At 48.9% G+C, this 14,120-nt stretch overlaps 1 protein-coding gene across 3 annotated transcripts in view; it reads right to left on the reverse strand.

The window, feature by feature from the left end:
- ABCA3 (ATP binding cassette subfamily A member 3) overlaps nucleotides 1-13,041 on the reverse strand; it is a 54,591-nt gene extending 41,550 nt beyond the window's left edge. Inside the window, exons 1-6 of one of the 3 annotated variants that reach the window (XM_080942501.1) lie at nucleotides 12,899-13,041; nucleotides 6,436-6,656; nucleotides 3,638-3,695; nucleotides 3,275-3,539; nucleotides 2,056-2,183; nucleotides 889-1,054 (exon numbers count right to left, since the gene is read on the reverse strand). In XM_080942501.1, the coding sequence (XP_080798627.1) occupies nucleotides 889-1,054; nucleotides 2,056-2,183; nucleotides 3,275-3,539; nucleotides 3,638-3,691 (613 nt within the window). In that variant the 5' untranslated portion in view covers nucleotides 3,692-3,695; nucleotides 6,436-6,656; nucleotides 12,899-13,041. Of the gene's footprint in view, nucleotides 1-888; nucleotides 1,055-2,055; nucleotides 2,184-3,274; nucleotides 3,540-3,637; nucleotides 3,748-5,524; nucleotides 5,569-6,435; nucleotides 6,657-12,898 lie in introns of those variants that run through there. The other 2 variants (XM_080942502.1, XM_080942503.1) reach the window with 2 other exon arrangements.
- Nucleotides 13,042-14,120: the final 1,079 nt, after the last annotated feature.

Consider the following 14,120-nt stretch of genomic DNA (forward strand, 5'->3'; position numbering starts at 1 on the left):
CCTGAGGCGGGGCCACATACTTATCAGGATGCTGTTAGTGGCTCCAGGACAATAGTGGGATTAGACCTGGCCTGCCGTATACCAATGTAGTTTTCCTTCCCACGTACCCCTGTGGGCTTTCACGAACTTCTAAACAATGTGGGAAAGTCTTTCACAGGCCTGGCTACCATTTCTGGCTCATGACATTTTCCCTTTGTCAGCTGCTGCAAATGTTTCAGTGATTTTTTTTTTTTTTTTTTTTTTTTTTTTTTTCTTTTGGGAGCAAGTTTGTACATACTGAAATCTCTCGGCCTTTTTAAGACTTACTTTTTTTTTCTTTAAAATTTATATGTCTAGGTGTTTTACCTGCATGTACGTCTGTGTACCGCATGAGTGCCTGCTTGGTGTCTGTAGAAGCCAAAGGACACTGGTCCCCTGGACTAGAGCTACAGACACCATGTGGTCCCCGGGGATTCACCTCAGTCCTCTGGAAGAGCAGCCAGTGCTCTTTACCTCTGAGCCATCTCTCCAGCCCCAGATTTCCTTTTTTGAGATAGGATCTCTTAGCTGTTTTGGAACTTACTGTATAAGACAGGCTGATCTCTAAGGCATAGAAATCTGCCTGTGTATGCTTCCTGTGTACTGAGATTCAAGGTGTGTGCCACTGTGTCTGGCTTAAGAGATACTTTGCTGCTGCTTTCAAGAAACAGCACAGGCTGGGGAACTACATCCCAGCATAGTCAGTGAGCACCAGCTGGTTGACATGGCAACTGGTGTGACAGCCATCACTTCTCCTGACATGTCTGCTGACCAGTGTAAGGCCTTGCCCAGCCCATACCTCTCCTGCTCAGCTTAGTTCATGTTCCAGATTTAAAACCCATCCTACAGCATTGGCCTTGTGTTTCTCACCCGGTTCACCGCCATCCGGTGATGAAGGTTCCCTTGGTCCTGGACTCGGGAAAAGCGGAAACAGAGAAGTGGTGTGCCAGCCTTCAGTCTCTTTGAGGAAAATATTTCCTGTTTGGGTCCACATGTAGTTCCGTCGTGTGTAACTGAAGCGTAGGTGGTATTTTACCTGTGGGAACAGAATTGACATCCAGCCGTTCTGAAGGAACCAGACTACAGAACTCAGGCCCGAGTACCACAAAGAGGTTTCCTCGCTAGGTGGTGTCACCGGGAACTCACCATGCCCACCCTGAAATTACCCCAGTTGTCTCAAAACAGAAGTCACATTTTTTTTCTTATAAATTTTTAATGTGCATTGGTGTTTTGTCTGCAAGTACGTCTGTATGAGGGTGTTGGCTTCTCTGGAACTGGAGTTACAGACAACTGTGAGCTGCCATGTGGATGCTTGGAATTCAACCTGGGTCCTTTGGAAGAGCAGCCAATGCTTTTAACTGCTGAGACATCTCTCTAGCCCCAGATGGAGTCACTCTCCCCAACATGGATGGGGAGGGGGGCACACAGAGGTAAGTAACTTTTAGGATGTATGTAGTTATTTCTCTTTTGTTACCTAGCAACATACTTTTTTTTTTTTTTTGAGACAGGGTCTGACTGGATATCTGTGGTCGTATCCCAAGCGATGGGAGTAAAGGGCCGTAACACCATCCCTAGCAAGATCATATTTTCAACACCACATGTGCAGGATCAATGGAGGGCTACCACCACATGGGAGATGGTTGCTCAGTTTTACCATCCAGAAAGCTTCTTGTGTTTTTTTTTTTTTTTTTTTTTTAAGACATACTTAAGTCCAAACAGCTGCTATTTTCTTCCCTCTCCTGGGTGGCTCTATCTAAAGGCTCAAAAGACCTCTGTAAAACCCCCATAAGAAAGGGACCAGAAGTGATTGTCCAAGGGTGGGTAGATTTTTTTTAAAAAACTGCTCTAGACTGATAGGTTAACAGCACCATGCTCCCTCAGTAGGGACTGGATATTCATATTGGTCCCAAGGGACAGTTTAGTCTTTACTCTCAGGCAGGTGGGGGTTAAGGAAAAGTGTCTGTAGTTGCTGGTAGTAGATTGTGAGGGGATATTGAAGCTCAGCACAGTGTGTATAGAGGGAGGTCAGAATCTCACCGCCAGTGGCAGGGGGTCCTTGCTGTGCTTGAAGGTGTGCTCAAACACCACGGCTGCAAGCACGTTGGAGGATTGGTTGTCATACCGAATGTAGTCCTCGAAGTCCTTCTCGGAGGGAAAGCCGTGCACTGTGGACAAAGCACCAAGCCACACATTGCCCAACCATCCCTGCCCCTCGAAAAGCCTGGGAACGTCAGAACACTTCAGATAAGAGACAGCATTCTGACAAGATCGGCAAGAGCTCTGGAAACCCTCAGAAATAAGTGGCTTTTGTCTTGGCAGAGACTTAGGCTGCTGCGGACGGACTTGCTCAGTCAGAGCTAAGGGCTGGACAGCAGCTAGTCTGCTGCTGTGTGGATCAGGCTGGCGTAGGAGGCCTGCAGCAGGGTCACAGACAACTGTCACAAAGCAGGCGAGGGGCTGCAGGCTAAAGCAGCAACAGTGCTCTCCTATTCACCCCACCCTGATTCTCTCATGTCCAACCATGGCAAGCTTCATTTTTTTTTTTTTTAATTGTTACTTTTAGACAGGGTCTTTCTATATAGCCCTGGCTATCCTGGAGCGCATTATGTAGATCGGTTGGCCTCGAAATCACAGAGAGCCACCTGTCTGTTTCCCAAGTACTAGGATTAAAGATGTGAGCCACTGAGCTTTAAAAATTGGAGTTGCTCAAGTGACTTCTGTCCTCTGGCTTCCTTTTATATACAGGGCTTTCCTGTAATCATTTGTTGGGTAAAACAAGTTATAAGAAGTATGTGCCAACAGGAAGAGGGAAAAGGGACTCTAGTTTTATCTTGAAAGCAAAGATGTAGAGGAGGCAGTTCCCTCCACAGGCCTCCAGTGATATCGGAGCGTTGCCTAAAACTGCATCCCAGGAAGGTTGTACTTTGTATGCTAACTATGCTCTGCTCTCAGAATAAAGAGCTTTCCCCGACTGAGTCTACCTGTCTGTCCCTGTTCTCACAAGATGTGGCTGTGAAGACTGCTATGACCAACACTGCCACACGCTTCTTCCTTGGGCCCCACAGCTCTGGACAGATGGGAGACCAGGCCTCTTGAATCTCATTTTATATTGAGACAAGGTATCCCAGGGATTAACAAAGGTATATGGCCAAAAAACAATGCATCACAGAGTGTGGTCTCAGCTTTCCCTGTGTCCCGGGGACAATACTGTCACACAGCACCAAAGTATGAGAGCCTCCCAAGTCCCTGGTCTTACCTCTCATCTTGATCATGAGGTCCCTTTTCACGGTCTCTGTAATGGTCCTGGCAGCATCGCTGTGGGAAGGGACATAGGCCAGCTCCCAGCTTCCCCCAGGTGGAGGAAATGAGAAAAACAGGGGCAGCTCCTGGATGGACTGGTCCGGGTAAACAGTGGCATTGGGTACATTCTCCGACTGGATCTTCAAGCGAAGCCAAATCAGGATCCCAGAAAACAGCAGGGGCAGGAAGAGCTCCAAGACTGTCACTAGAACCTTCCGCTTCTACAAGAGAATGGTGGCATCCACAACCACTCTCTTCTTTAGGGCTTTCCCTGGGGACTGGCTGGACAATGGCCACCCTCCCTTGGGCCTGCACTCACCTTCAGAGTATAGTTCTTCCAGAGTAGGAGCATCAGCTGCCGCAGCACCGCCATCTTCCTGCAGGCGCAGTGCCAACACCAATCAGAGATCAAGACTTAAAGACAAAAAACTGGAGTGCCGTGGAAACACAGACTGTGGTTATCTGGGGAATCGCTTACAGGTCCTTTCCTTCACATTCCCCCACCTTCCTCTCTGCCACCTCAAACCTGAACATGCGCTTAGAGGAAGGCAAGCCGTCCTGATGCTCCAAACACACCATTCTAGATGTCCAGAGAGCACACACACTTTGGGGCAACTGATGTGTTTCTTTTCTCAACACGCTTTATTACATTTAATTCTTGTGTGTATGCATGTGTGCACGTACAAGTGCCATGGCGTACCTGTGGAGGGCAGAGGACAAACCTGTCTGTCCTGTCAGGGTTTGTTCTCTCCTTCCCACCACATGGGTTTGGTCATGAGGCTGGGAGGCAAACGCCTTTACCCACTGAGCTCCCTCACCCGGCCAGCGACACGCTTTGTATGTGTTCTCCACTGCTCCTGTGGTATTATTTGACCAACACTATTCAGATGCCTTAGTTATTATGCATGTCCCATTAAATAGCAAAATATTCTGACTTACAGAACTCCCAGCCTTGATTGGCTTTATTCTTAAGCACTATAGAACCAGTAAAAGAAACTCAAGGCTAGGTAAGAGGCTCAGCAGGTAAAAGTGCTTGTGGCCAAGTTTGACAACCAGTTTGAATTCCTGGGACACAGGTAAAGGTAAGAGAACTAGAAGTTATCCTCTGACTTCCACACCTGTACCATGATGTGCACACATGCATTAAATTAACCAACTAGAACCAAGAAACGTTAGTGTCTTGGCTACAGGTGGTTTTCAAGACTTGAGGCGCTATGTGGAGGGATAGAGAAGCAGAGGCCTAGGGTTGAGACTTTCAGTGGCCTTGCTGACCCAGGAGCCCAGCGGGTCAGGCAGTTGTGCAAGTGAGCCTATGAGTCCTCCATGAGCCAATTTCTCCTCCCAATTTACAAATTTTGGAGCCCAAATCTTCACTACACATGACCAGACCCTCTCTTTCTCACACGACCCTTATTGAGATGGGGTCTTGGCATGTAGCCCAGGCTGGCCTGAAACTCACGAGGTAGCCCAGGCTGCTCTTGCCCTCAGTGATCCTTGGCCTCCTGACAGAATTATAGGTACATCTGGCATAAGAAAATGCAACCTAAAAGTATCTTTTCTATATAGTACAGATAAATGCAAACATTTAATTCTGGCACCCAAAACTGTAGGGGAAATCTAAGAGTTTATCAAACATAATTGATACCAAACACAGAATTTGCGTTTTCATATTTAGACAAGTTTTACTGCATTTCAAGTATAAGAAGCAGACTCATTGAGCTGCTAACCCACTGGAGAAGTAGGTGGTCTGAATAAACTCAGGTGAACCTGGCAAGGGCCAGCCAGAAGGGTTCACACTTCACTTCAAAGTGTGAAGACTGGGTGAGCCGGACAGCAAAGGAAGCGCTCAGGGTCCTGAGAGCTGCTAGCGGAGAAAGTACTTCCCAGCTCAGCTTCTCCAAGTGGGGAAATGCCTGCCCGACTCACAGCGACAGTTTAAGTTCAGTTAATCAGCAATATTTTCATGGCTAATTACTAACCAAACACTAACTCTCAGATGAAGGCAAAACAGGGTACTCAGATAATTCATCATTCACACATTAATGCACAAAAGTTAATTACCAGGCTACACAGAGAAACCCCATCTCAAAAATATCAAAAAAAACAAACAAACAAACAAACAAACAAACAAAAAAAAAAACGCAAAACAACCCAATAAACCCAACAAAAGCAAAACCTCCACTAGGCCAGAAGCAGTGATACACACCTTTAATTTCAGCATTTGAGAGGTGGAGACAGAGGCAGGTGGATCACTATGAATTTCAGGCCATCCAGGGCTACATAGTGAGACCTTGTCTGGGTTTAAAAAATAAAAAAATAAAACAATAAAAACCACCAACCACCAAAACCCAAAAAATAGCAATAAACCTATCAATAAAGGCAATTATAGAAAGCAATGATTTAATGACTTGGTAAGACTTGTGGTTATTTTAATTTTTTTTAAGATTATGACCTTTTTATTTATTCTATGTGTATACGTTTGTAGGTGTAGGCCAGAAGACAACTTAGGGGGTCAGTTCTTTCTATGTGGCTTCCAGAGGTCAAACTCAGGTCCTCAGGTTTAACTCCAGTGCCTTTGCCCACCAAGCAATCTCATGAAAGGTTTACACAAACAGTTCAGCTCAAAAGGGGATCAGGAGGCTCCGGTTAAAGACAATCCAGACCCGTGGCTCATCTGATTGAGATGAACTTTCTCCCTCCACTGGAAAGGGATGTAAAAAGGTTCTGGGGATGTTCAAAAGGCTCTGGGGCTCAGGATGTAGCTCGGTAAGAGTGTTTGGGAAGCAGGACACTCTGGGCTCAACGGGATGAATGTACTGTAGAAACAGGGCATGGTGGCAGAAGCCTATAATCTTAGCACCTAGCAGGCAGGATGATGGAGAACTCAAAGTCTTCCTCTTTTACCACACAGTTCGAGGCCAACCTGAGCTACATGAGACCTTGTCTCAAAAAGGAAATAAAAATCTTCTGGTTGAAGTCGACAGCTCCCCTTCTTGGCTCTCATCCCAGAATATAAACACTCTCCCGCTTACTACCATTCCTTTTAGGCCCAGGGCAGCCAAGGACACACGGTTCACCACCCGCTAGGCTTTTGCAGAGGCAGGCCCAGAAACTGACCTTAGTTCCAGGAAAGGTTGGCTGAAGGTGTTCTTGCAAGGCTACTGGTGAAGAGGTCCGGCAGCAGCAGGTCTACACAGATGACCCTGGGGTGGAGCCAGTGAGCCTCCGGACAGAAACAGCAGCCTTAGGGAGCAGGAACTCTGAGACCTCGAGGGACATCTGGAGGGACCTGGGGCTCACAGGCATGACGCTCCGGCACCATTGGTAGATGAAGGGTGCTTCAGCATAATTTGAAAAATAACCATGGAACACTTTTTACTACGTTAGAAGCTAAGAGAGCCACATGAGTTTCTTAGGGCTTAGGGAGTGTAGATCAGCAGTAGGGCACTTACCTAACATTCACAAGAGCCTGGTACAAGGCCCCCAGCAACACTCAAGAAAGGATACCACTAAAACAGAACAGCTCTGGTAATAGAGAGGTGCAGACCTACAGTGGTGCCTGGCACTGATACGCTCATGGTCTCCTAATGTGGCTCTGGCTCCTAGTGTTACCACCCTTGACAGATGGAGAGACCAAAAGGAAGTGCTGGCTAAGACCAAACTGCAAGTAAGCTGTGTCAACGCTTGAACCTCAGCCTGTCTTAGCTTCTATCTTTTATATATGACATTATATATTTGTAAAGTATATTTCATATTTTAGACACAGTGAATATCCCTGGGACACTTTTATGTATCCCTCCTGGAATGTGACCCTATCACCTCTTCACTGCTTTAATTTGCTCCCATTCCCTCCCAACACTCTGCTCACTGCCTTGCTGTTAAGCCTCCTCAGAAATCTCACTGAACGCGTATTTGCACTTGTGTATGTTCTGTTTGAGCAAAGGCATTTAAAGGAGGAGATCCTAGAATTACAAAATCCAGAACACTTCCTGGTTACGAAAGCCAGTGTAAGCAAGGGAAGGAAGTTAAAGCTTCTTAACACACTCAACACTTGAGTGGCACAGAGAGTCCTCAGAAGTGGCAGAGGCTGAGATCTGAGGCTGACCCCGGGAAGGGAACAAGAGCCAGTTACTCTAAGGCAAGCACCAAGACTTACTGGGTCACTTTAACCCTCCACCCCCTGCAAGAATCCTCTGAGAATGTACTACTGAAGAGGGTTCAGCTTGCTCCTAAGGAAATAATCAGAAAGAGAAGGCAGCCCCACCCCCTACTCCCAAAGGTCTGTTTGCTCCCGGTTAAGATATTAAACATTACACAAGGCAATGAGTATTTCAGTGTTTGTGTTTGGAGTGGGCAATCAAATGGGTATAGGGCAAGGGCAGGTTTCTGAAAACTGTTGGCAGGTTGTAGGAGTCCTGTCAAGATGGCCTTTCTCACAATTGCTCTTAGCTTGGTTGTGCCAGCCCATGAGCATGGTATCTATGATAGCCAACATCTATCTGCTTATCAGTGAGCTGGAAGAACCCCAACCAGTGCCCAGATTGAATCCAGGGCCCCATGTACACCAGGCAAGAACTCTACCACTTACCCACCATGGCAGCTTCCCTGACCCCTGTCATCTGATTTCTTAGTGCCATATAAATGTTTGCAAGCATGGAGCTCAGTGCTGAGGGTACCGAGGGGCCTTCAAAACCAGAGAGTAAAATTGGACAGGGAGACGGTGCCAGGCCATGTGTTTGTGCCCAGCACTGGTGCATTTCCTTCCATAAAGTCACAGGCACTGAGAAGAAAGGAACCTTAATAAAGCCATGAGTAGGCCTGTTGACATTGCGTAGAGACTAATGGTCATGGTGCTTCACATAGGTGTGTGACACAGGGGTGTCCTAGTGGGTGGGACTGCCCATTCTCAGTGCCCTTCCTTCAGCATGAGAAACTGCTTTGCCCTACTTAAGATGCTCTTAGGAAAGGATTTGATTATCAGTTTGGAGAGTTCCCAGCAGCCAGCCAGGACCAAAGGTCTGTGTGCATGCACTGAATATACTTAATTAATATTTGCTGACAGAATCTGTGGCCTTTTAGGATACACAAAACCAAGCATTTATTCATTCAATGAACATTTGCCAAATGCTCCCTGTGATGGGTATAACACGCTGAGTAAGGATTTGCCAACGGACACAAGAATGCTCTCAATCCAAGGAGTTTATAGTCCATAAATGCTTGTCTCTCTTATAACTGCTAGATATTGAGTCAAGAAGTTTAGTCAGGGTTTCCATTGCTTTGGAGAGACACCGTGGCTACGCTAACTCTTACAAAGGAAACTGGGGCTGGCTTACAGGTTCAGTCTATTATCATTATGGTGGGAAGCATGGCGACACACAGAAACACATGGTGCTGGAGAATGAGCCAAGAGTTGAACTTCTTAATCCTCGAAGCTCACCCCCAGTGACACACTTCCTCCAACAAAGTCACACCCACTCCAACAAGAGCACATGTCCGAATGCTTCTAAATAAAATCCTGGAGTAGACAGGAATTAGCTGTATGTATACAGGACAGCAAGTTAGAAAGGCAGAGGGCTGGCTGACCATGGTGCTCAAGTTGCTTTATTACTGAAGGGTCACAGGAGGGTCATGGAGAAATGAAGGGACGTTTGTGACACATCCTTTACCCACGATGCCTGTAGCTTTCATCTGCTCCATGTTCCTCACCATGTTACCTCACTAGAGGCTTCAAAGCTATGGCCCAATTGATCATAGGCTGAGACCTTTAAAACTATGAGCGTAAATAAGCCTTTTAAGTAAAAACTGCCTCAAGTATTCATAATGGCAACAGGAAACTGATAAGCACCACCACAGAATCAACCAACCTGGTCCACAGGGGCTCACTGAGACTGAACCAACCAGGGAGCCTGCATGGAACTGACCTAGGCCACTTGTCACAGTTGTGTTGCTTGGCCTTTCTTAACAGCAGGAGCAGGGGCTGACTCTGACTCTGTTGCCTGTCTTTGGATCCCTTTCCCCTCACTGGGCTGCCTTGTCTAGCCTCAGTAGGAGAAGACACATCTAGTCTTACGGCAACTTGATATGCCATGACTGATATCCAAGCATGGCTTCCCCTGTTTTGAAGAGAAAGGGAGGGGGAGTGGACGGGGAAGAGCAGTTGGGGGAGCGGGAGGAGGACTGGGAGAAGAGAGAGGGGAAACCAGTTGGGTGTAAAGTTAATCCATCTTAAAAAGCTGATAAGCGCAAGATAGTTAATAATTACATTATACTGCCCCAAATGCTATACGGGTGTCACATAAGCAGATCTATGTCAAAAAACATTCGAGACCGGAATTTGCACCTTTCCTTTCTACCTGCCAGACACACACCAGCCCGAATTCATCCAGAGTATTTGCATGGCAGGTAAATGAGCTCAGACCCAGAAGCTCAGATATGTGCCCACGCAGGTGTGTCCTGTTTGTCTGTATGTTTGACGGTAGCTGGTATCTGAAACACACACTTTGAACCAGGTTTCAAATGCTAGGACTTAGGCTCTCTCTCTGTCTCAGTGGTGTGAGCCTGACCTCCAGTTTACAAGGCATGTTTATACTGTAATTCTCTGTTCTATTAATAATGTTGGAAGATTTTAATAATGTTAACTTTACCTCTTATCTCTTTTGTTTGTTTGTTTGGTTTTTTAGACAGGGCTTCTCTGTGTAGCCCTAGCTGTCCTGGAACCCAATCTGCAGAGCAGGCTGGCCTCAAATTCAGAGATCCACCTGCCTCTGCCTCCTGAGTGCTGGGATTAAAGGTGTGTGTCACCACCACCCGGCCTCACCTCATGTCTCTTTAAAAGGTCCATATTCATCTATTTCTAGATTCATTTGTCAGGCTTCATTATCAGACTACACACACACACACACACACACACACACACACACACACACACACACGCACACACGAAGGGCACTCTCAAACTTTACTATATAACAGTACACAAGAAAAGGCATGAGGATGACTTGTTTACACAGTGGTACTTATATGGATCAGGTGACCATGGCCTGCAAACCAGAACTTCTGCTCTAGAGCCTGAGGAAGTCAGGTCTGAAACTGGGTGATTCGTTCTGCAGGCCCCGGTAGAGAACTGCAGTTTCTGGAACATACACTCATCACTGTCTGCTTTATCCAGGGCTGAAGCAGTGGGGTCTCCTTAGAATTAGAAGCTCTTGGTAAGGATCAGCAAGGTATATTTTAGGCCAAAGCAGGCTCTATGAAAAGAATTCCACAAAATGGATGCTGTTGCTTGCTTTCCTGCCTAATTCCCAGGCCACAGCCTCGGTCCCATTCCCTGGATAGCCAGCTTTTCTGTCTTCCTAGGCATGGGAAATGAGGTAATGAAGCAACAGGAGTCCCCAGAGAGGTAACCATGGGTGTTCAGAAACAAGCAACAAGAAGCTCATTATGGTTTCTGCAAAGGTGACCACTGACCTGTTAACTCCAGGCCTTGTGCTGTTCCAGGGGAATGACACCGACGCAGGGATGGGCCCACGGGCCTTTCTCCCCACACAGAGTGTGGGCCTTCAGTCAGCCGAGAGTATCACCTAACACACTGCACTCCCTGATGAGACCCTATCATTACCTTGCCTACTTCAATGCTAGGCCCTCTGTGAGGCTGTCTCTGATAAGCCTCATCTTAGTTCTTCATCTTAACTGCAAAGCAGAACCTTCTAGGGGTGTTTTCAGATCGAAACCGATGTCTGAAGCCTAACCATGAAGACTGTGGGCTCTGGTCTGGGCACAGGAACAATTCACAGGGAGATTCTAATGTGCAGTCTCAGTTCAGAGCTCCCGCTCCTTTACACGCCTGTGGCATCAAGTCTGGATGTGTCCTGTCCCTCTTAGCTCATGCTTTAATAAAAAAACCAAACACACCATTTACTTATCTGTGCTATGGAGGGGGCATGCTTATGCCATGGTGTCTAGAAGGAGGTCAAGGACCATGTACAGGAGTTGGCTCTCTCCTATCCCGAAAGTCACTGGGATCTAACTCAACCTCTCAGGTTTGGCTAGGCACCTTTACTCGATGACCCATTTTGCCAGGCCTGTTTCTGTTCCAAGCCACTTTCTTGTGAGTAAGTTAGTGCCTGGTTCTAAGATCTCTAAGAGCAGGGACCATCTAGTGACTCAGATCATGCCTGGAGCCTTGCCCATGAGCAGAGTGACAGACCTAAGAGTTCTAGAATGTAGCTCTAGACAGATTCAGTGTAGCGAAGGAACCTCCTGCCAATCGCCAGGAGTGGGGCTGAAGGAGAAACGATAAACTCTACCAAGGCCAAACTAAGGCCTTCCCAGTTAACACTAAGTCAAAATAGTTTCTATTTCATTAGTTTCCATGGCAGCCTGGTCAATATAACCAGTTAGTGGCTTGTTAAAAGAACTCCAGCTACCTTGCCGCTCCACAAAGCTGTTCTATCAGAATGGTGGAACTTCACCTTAGAGGAAGATGTTATGTTTGCAAGGGCTCAGTTCAAACCGATGTGGGTGAGGGGGATTCCCATGACACTTTTTTTTTTTTTTTTAAATCAACTTTTCCTCTCCCCACCCCCTCTCTCACTTCCCATGAGGTAAGCTTTCTAAAATGGTTTCAATCTTTTCAAGCTTACTAAGGGCAACAGCGAAACTTTGTGAAAGAAATAAGGTTTCTTAGGAGACAAGGGTGGAATTCTTTTCCCTAAGCCTTGCCTGGTTCTCCACATTGTTACTACAAAGCTTCAGACACTCATTCTGCAAGCAATTCCTGAGGGCTAACCGCATGTGCAAACACCAAGTCCCCATTTATGATACAAGAACTGTTCAGGCCTAGAGGCAAAGGGACAGACAGAAATACCCTTTAAGACAAGGCCCAAATGGGCCACACGCATGGGAAGCTCAATCATGCAGCACCAGAACACCTCCTGTCCTAGACCCAGGCTCGGGTCCTAACCCCCAGGCTCAGTGTGCATGCACAGAGAGTACCAATTGCCAACACCCAACACCGAGATGCCTAACCCTGGGCACAGTAGCTGCAGAACCATAGTCTATACCAGTGGTTCTCCCTTCCCAGTCCTGTCCTGCACACTGAGGGCTTCGCCAACTTCAACCCCTTGTCAAATCACCCCTTGAACCCCATGTTAAAGTTCGTGAAAATGAAGGTGGCAAAGCTTGAAGGATCGGGAGGAATTCCATCCAGGACCAGCACTGGCCGGTTGAGCCAGGAGCACTCCGCTGGCCTGCTGTGTCGCAGCCCGCAAAGCGCCCGAGGGCGGCGGCTGTCTATCCACCTGCCGGGCCCGCACAATAGACCCCCCCGTAACGACCCAGCCCTCAGTTCGGGTTCCTGCGCGCCCAGCGACCCCGTCGTGGCGGGGACACACCCAGCACCGAGGACGCCGCAACAGCAACACCTGCAGCAACACGAAGGGACAGTCCGAGAGCCGGTAGGCAGGGGCTCGGAGGCCCCTGGTTGGGGCGCTGCCCACTGGCAGAGTGGAGACTCGGGCAAGGACGGGAAATCTCAGAGCCCTGAGCTAGCGCGCGAGTGACAAGTCCTAGTGACACTCACCGACCCTCAGCGCCAGGCTGGCGGCGGTCGGCGCAGCTCTCTCGCCAGGTCCCCTCCCTTAGATTCCCGGTTCCACTCCAGCCTCGCAGGAGAGGCTGCGGCCAAAACTGACAGCTGAGGCCGCCGGGCAGAGAGGAGGCGCCTGCGACAGGCGCGGGTGGAAGAACGCACCAGGAAGCTCCGGCTCCTGGAGGGGGCGCGTCGGATCGCGCGTGCGCACTGAGCCGCCCCTGCAGGTGCCCCGGGTTTGCTCCCGGCCGGCTCGGCCTCGCCTAGGCTCTGGATTCGGCGCCTGCGCAGTGCCTGGCACGTGCTGCCCAGCTCCGACAGGGGGCGCTCCACCGTCGCGCGTGCACCCCCCTCCGCAGTACTCCACGCAGGTCGTACCTCCGGTGGGCGCGCGCGTGCGGGGCGGGGTGGCGTGGCGTGGGGCTGCTTTGAGCGTGCGTGATGGGTTACCCCTGCGGGTTTCCTCCGCTCGTCCGCGGCTGGTCCTGCAGCACGCGGTTATGAGCACTGACTGCACTTCCTGAGTTCAATTCCCAGCAACCACACGGTGGCTCACATCCATCTGTAATGGAATCTGATGCCCTCTTCTGGTGTGTCTGAAGACAACTCCAGTGTACTTAATAAATAAAGCAATTTAAAAAAAAAAAATCACTTTCGCAGTGAGATTTATTATTTCAAGTTCCTGTTTTTGTTCAGGGCCCTCTTCCCATCTCCTGTCACCAAGAGAAGGTGCCACACTTTCTGCTCTCGCCTCAGCCGGAGGAACCCAAGCCCTAGTGAGGTTAAGTGTAACCTTCCAGGGGCGACAGTTAAGTGAGAGTCACGATCCACCCAGCAGCACCACTAGGAGAATACAGTCGGGGCGAGAGTGCGAATAGGTTATCAGGGATCTGGGTCCCCTTAGGCAGAAGCAGGGCGTCGGGGTCCCTTCCTCCAGGAGACTGGGGGCGATGGAGTCCCCTCAGACGGGAGACTGGGGCGTTGGGATCTCCCGAGGCAGTAGACAGGCGTGGAGGCACTCTCAGGAGGAAGACGGGAGGGGGTTGTGGTTCCTTCAGACAGTGGGGTGCGAGCATCCGCGTGCCCTCGGACAACCCTCGACTCGGGCAGGGGGGAATGGCAGTGGAATCACAGGTTCCTGAAGCCTGTGCAGCCGCGCGGCCGGCCCGGGAGAAGCGGGTCACCGGGTTGAGCGTGGGCGTGACCGTGTCGC

This window comes from Micromys minutus (genome assembly GCF_963924665.1).
Source record: "Micromys minutus genome assembly, chromosome: 31".
Taxonomy (NCBI): Eukaryota; Metazoa; Chordata; class Mammalia; order Rodentia; family Muridae; genus Micromys; species Micromys minutus.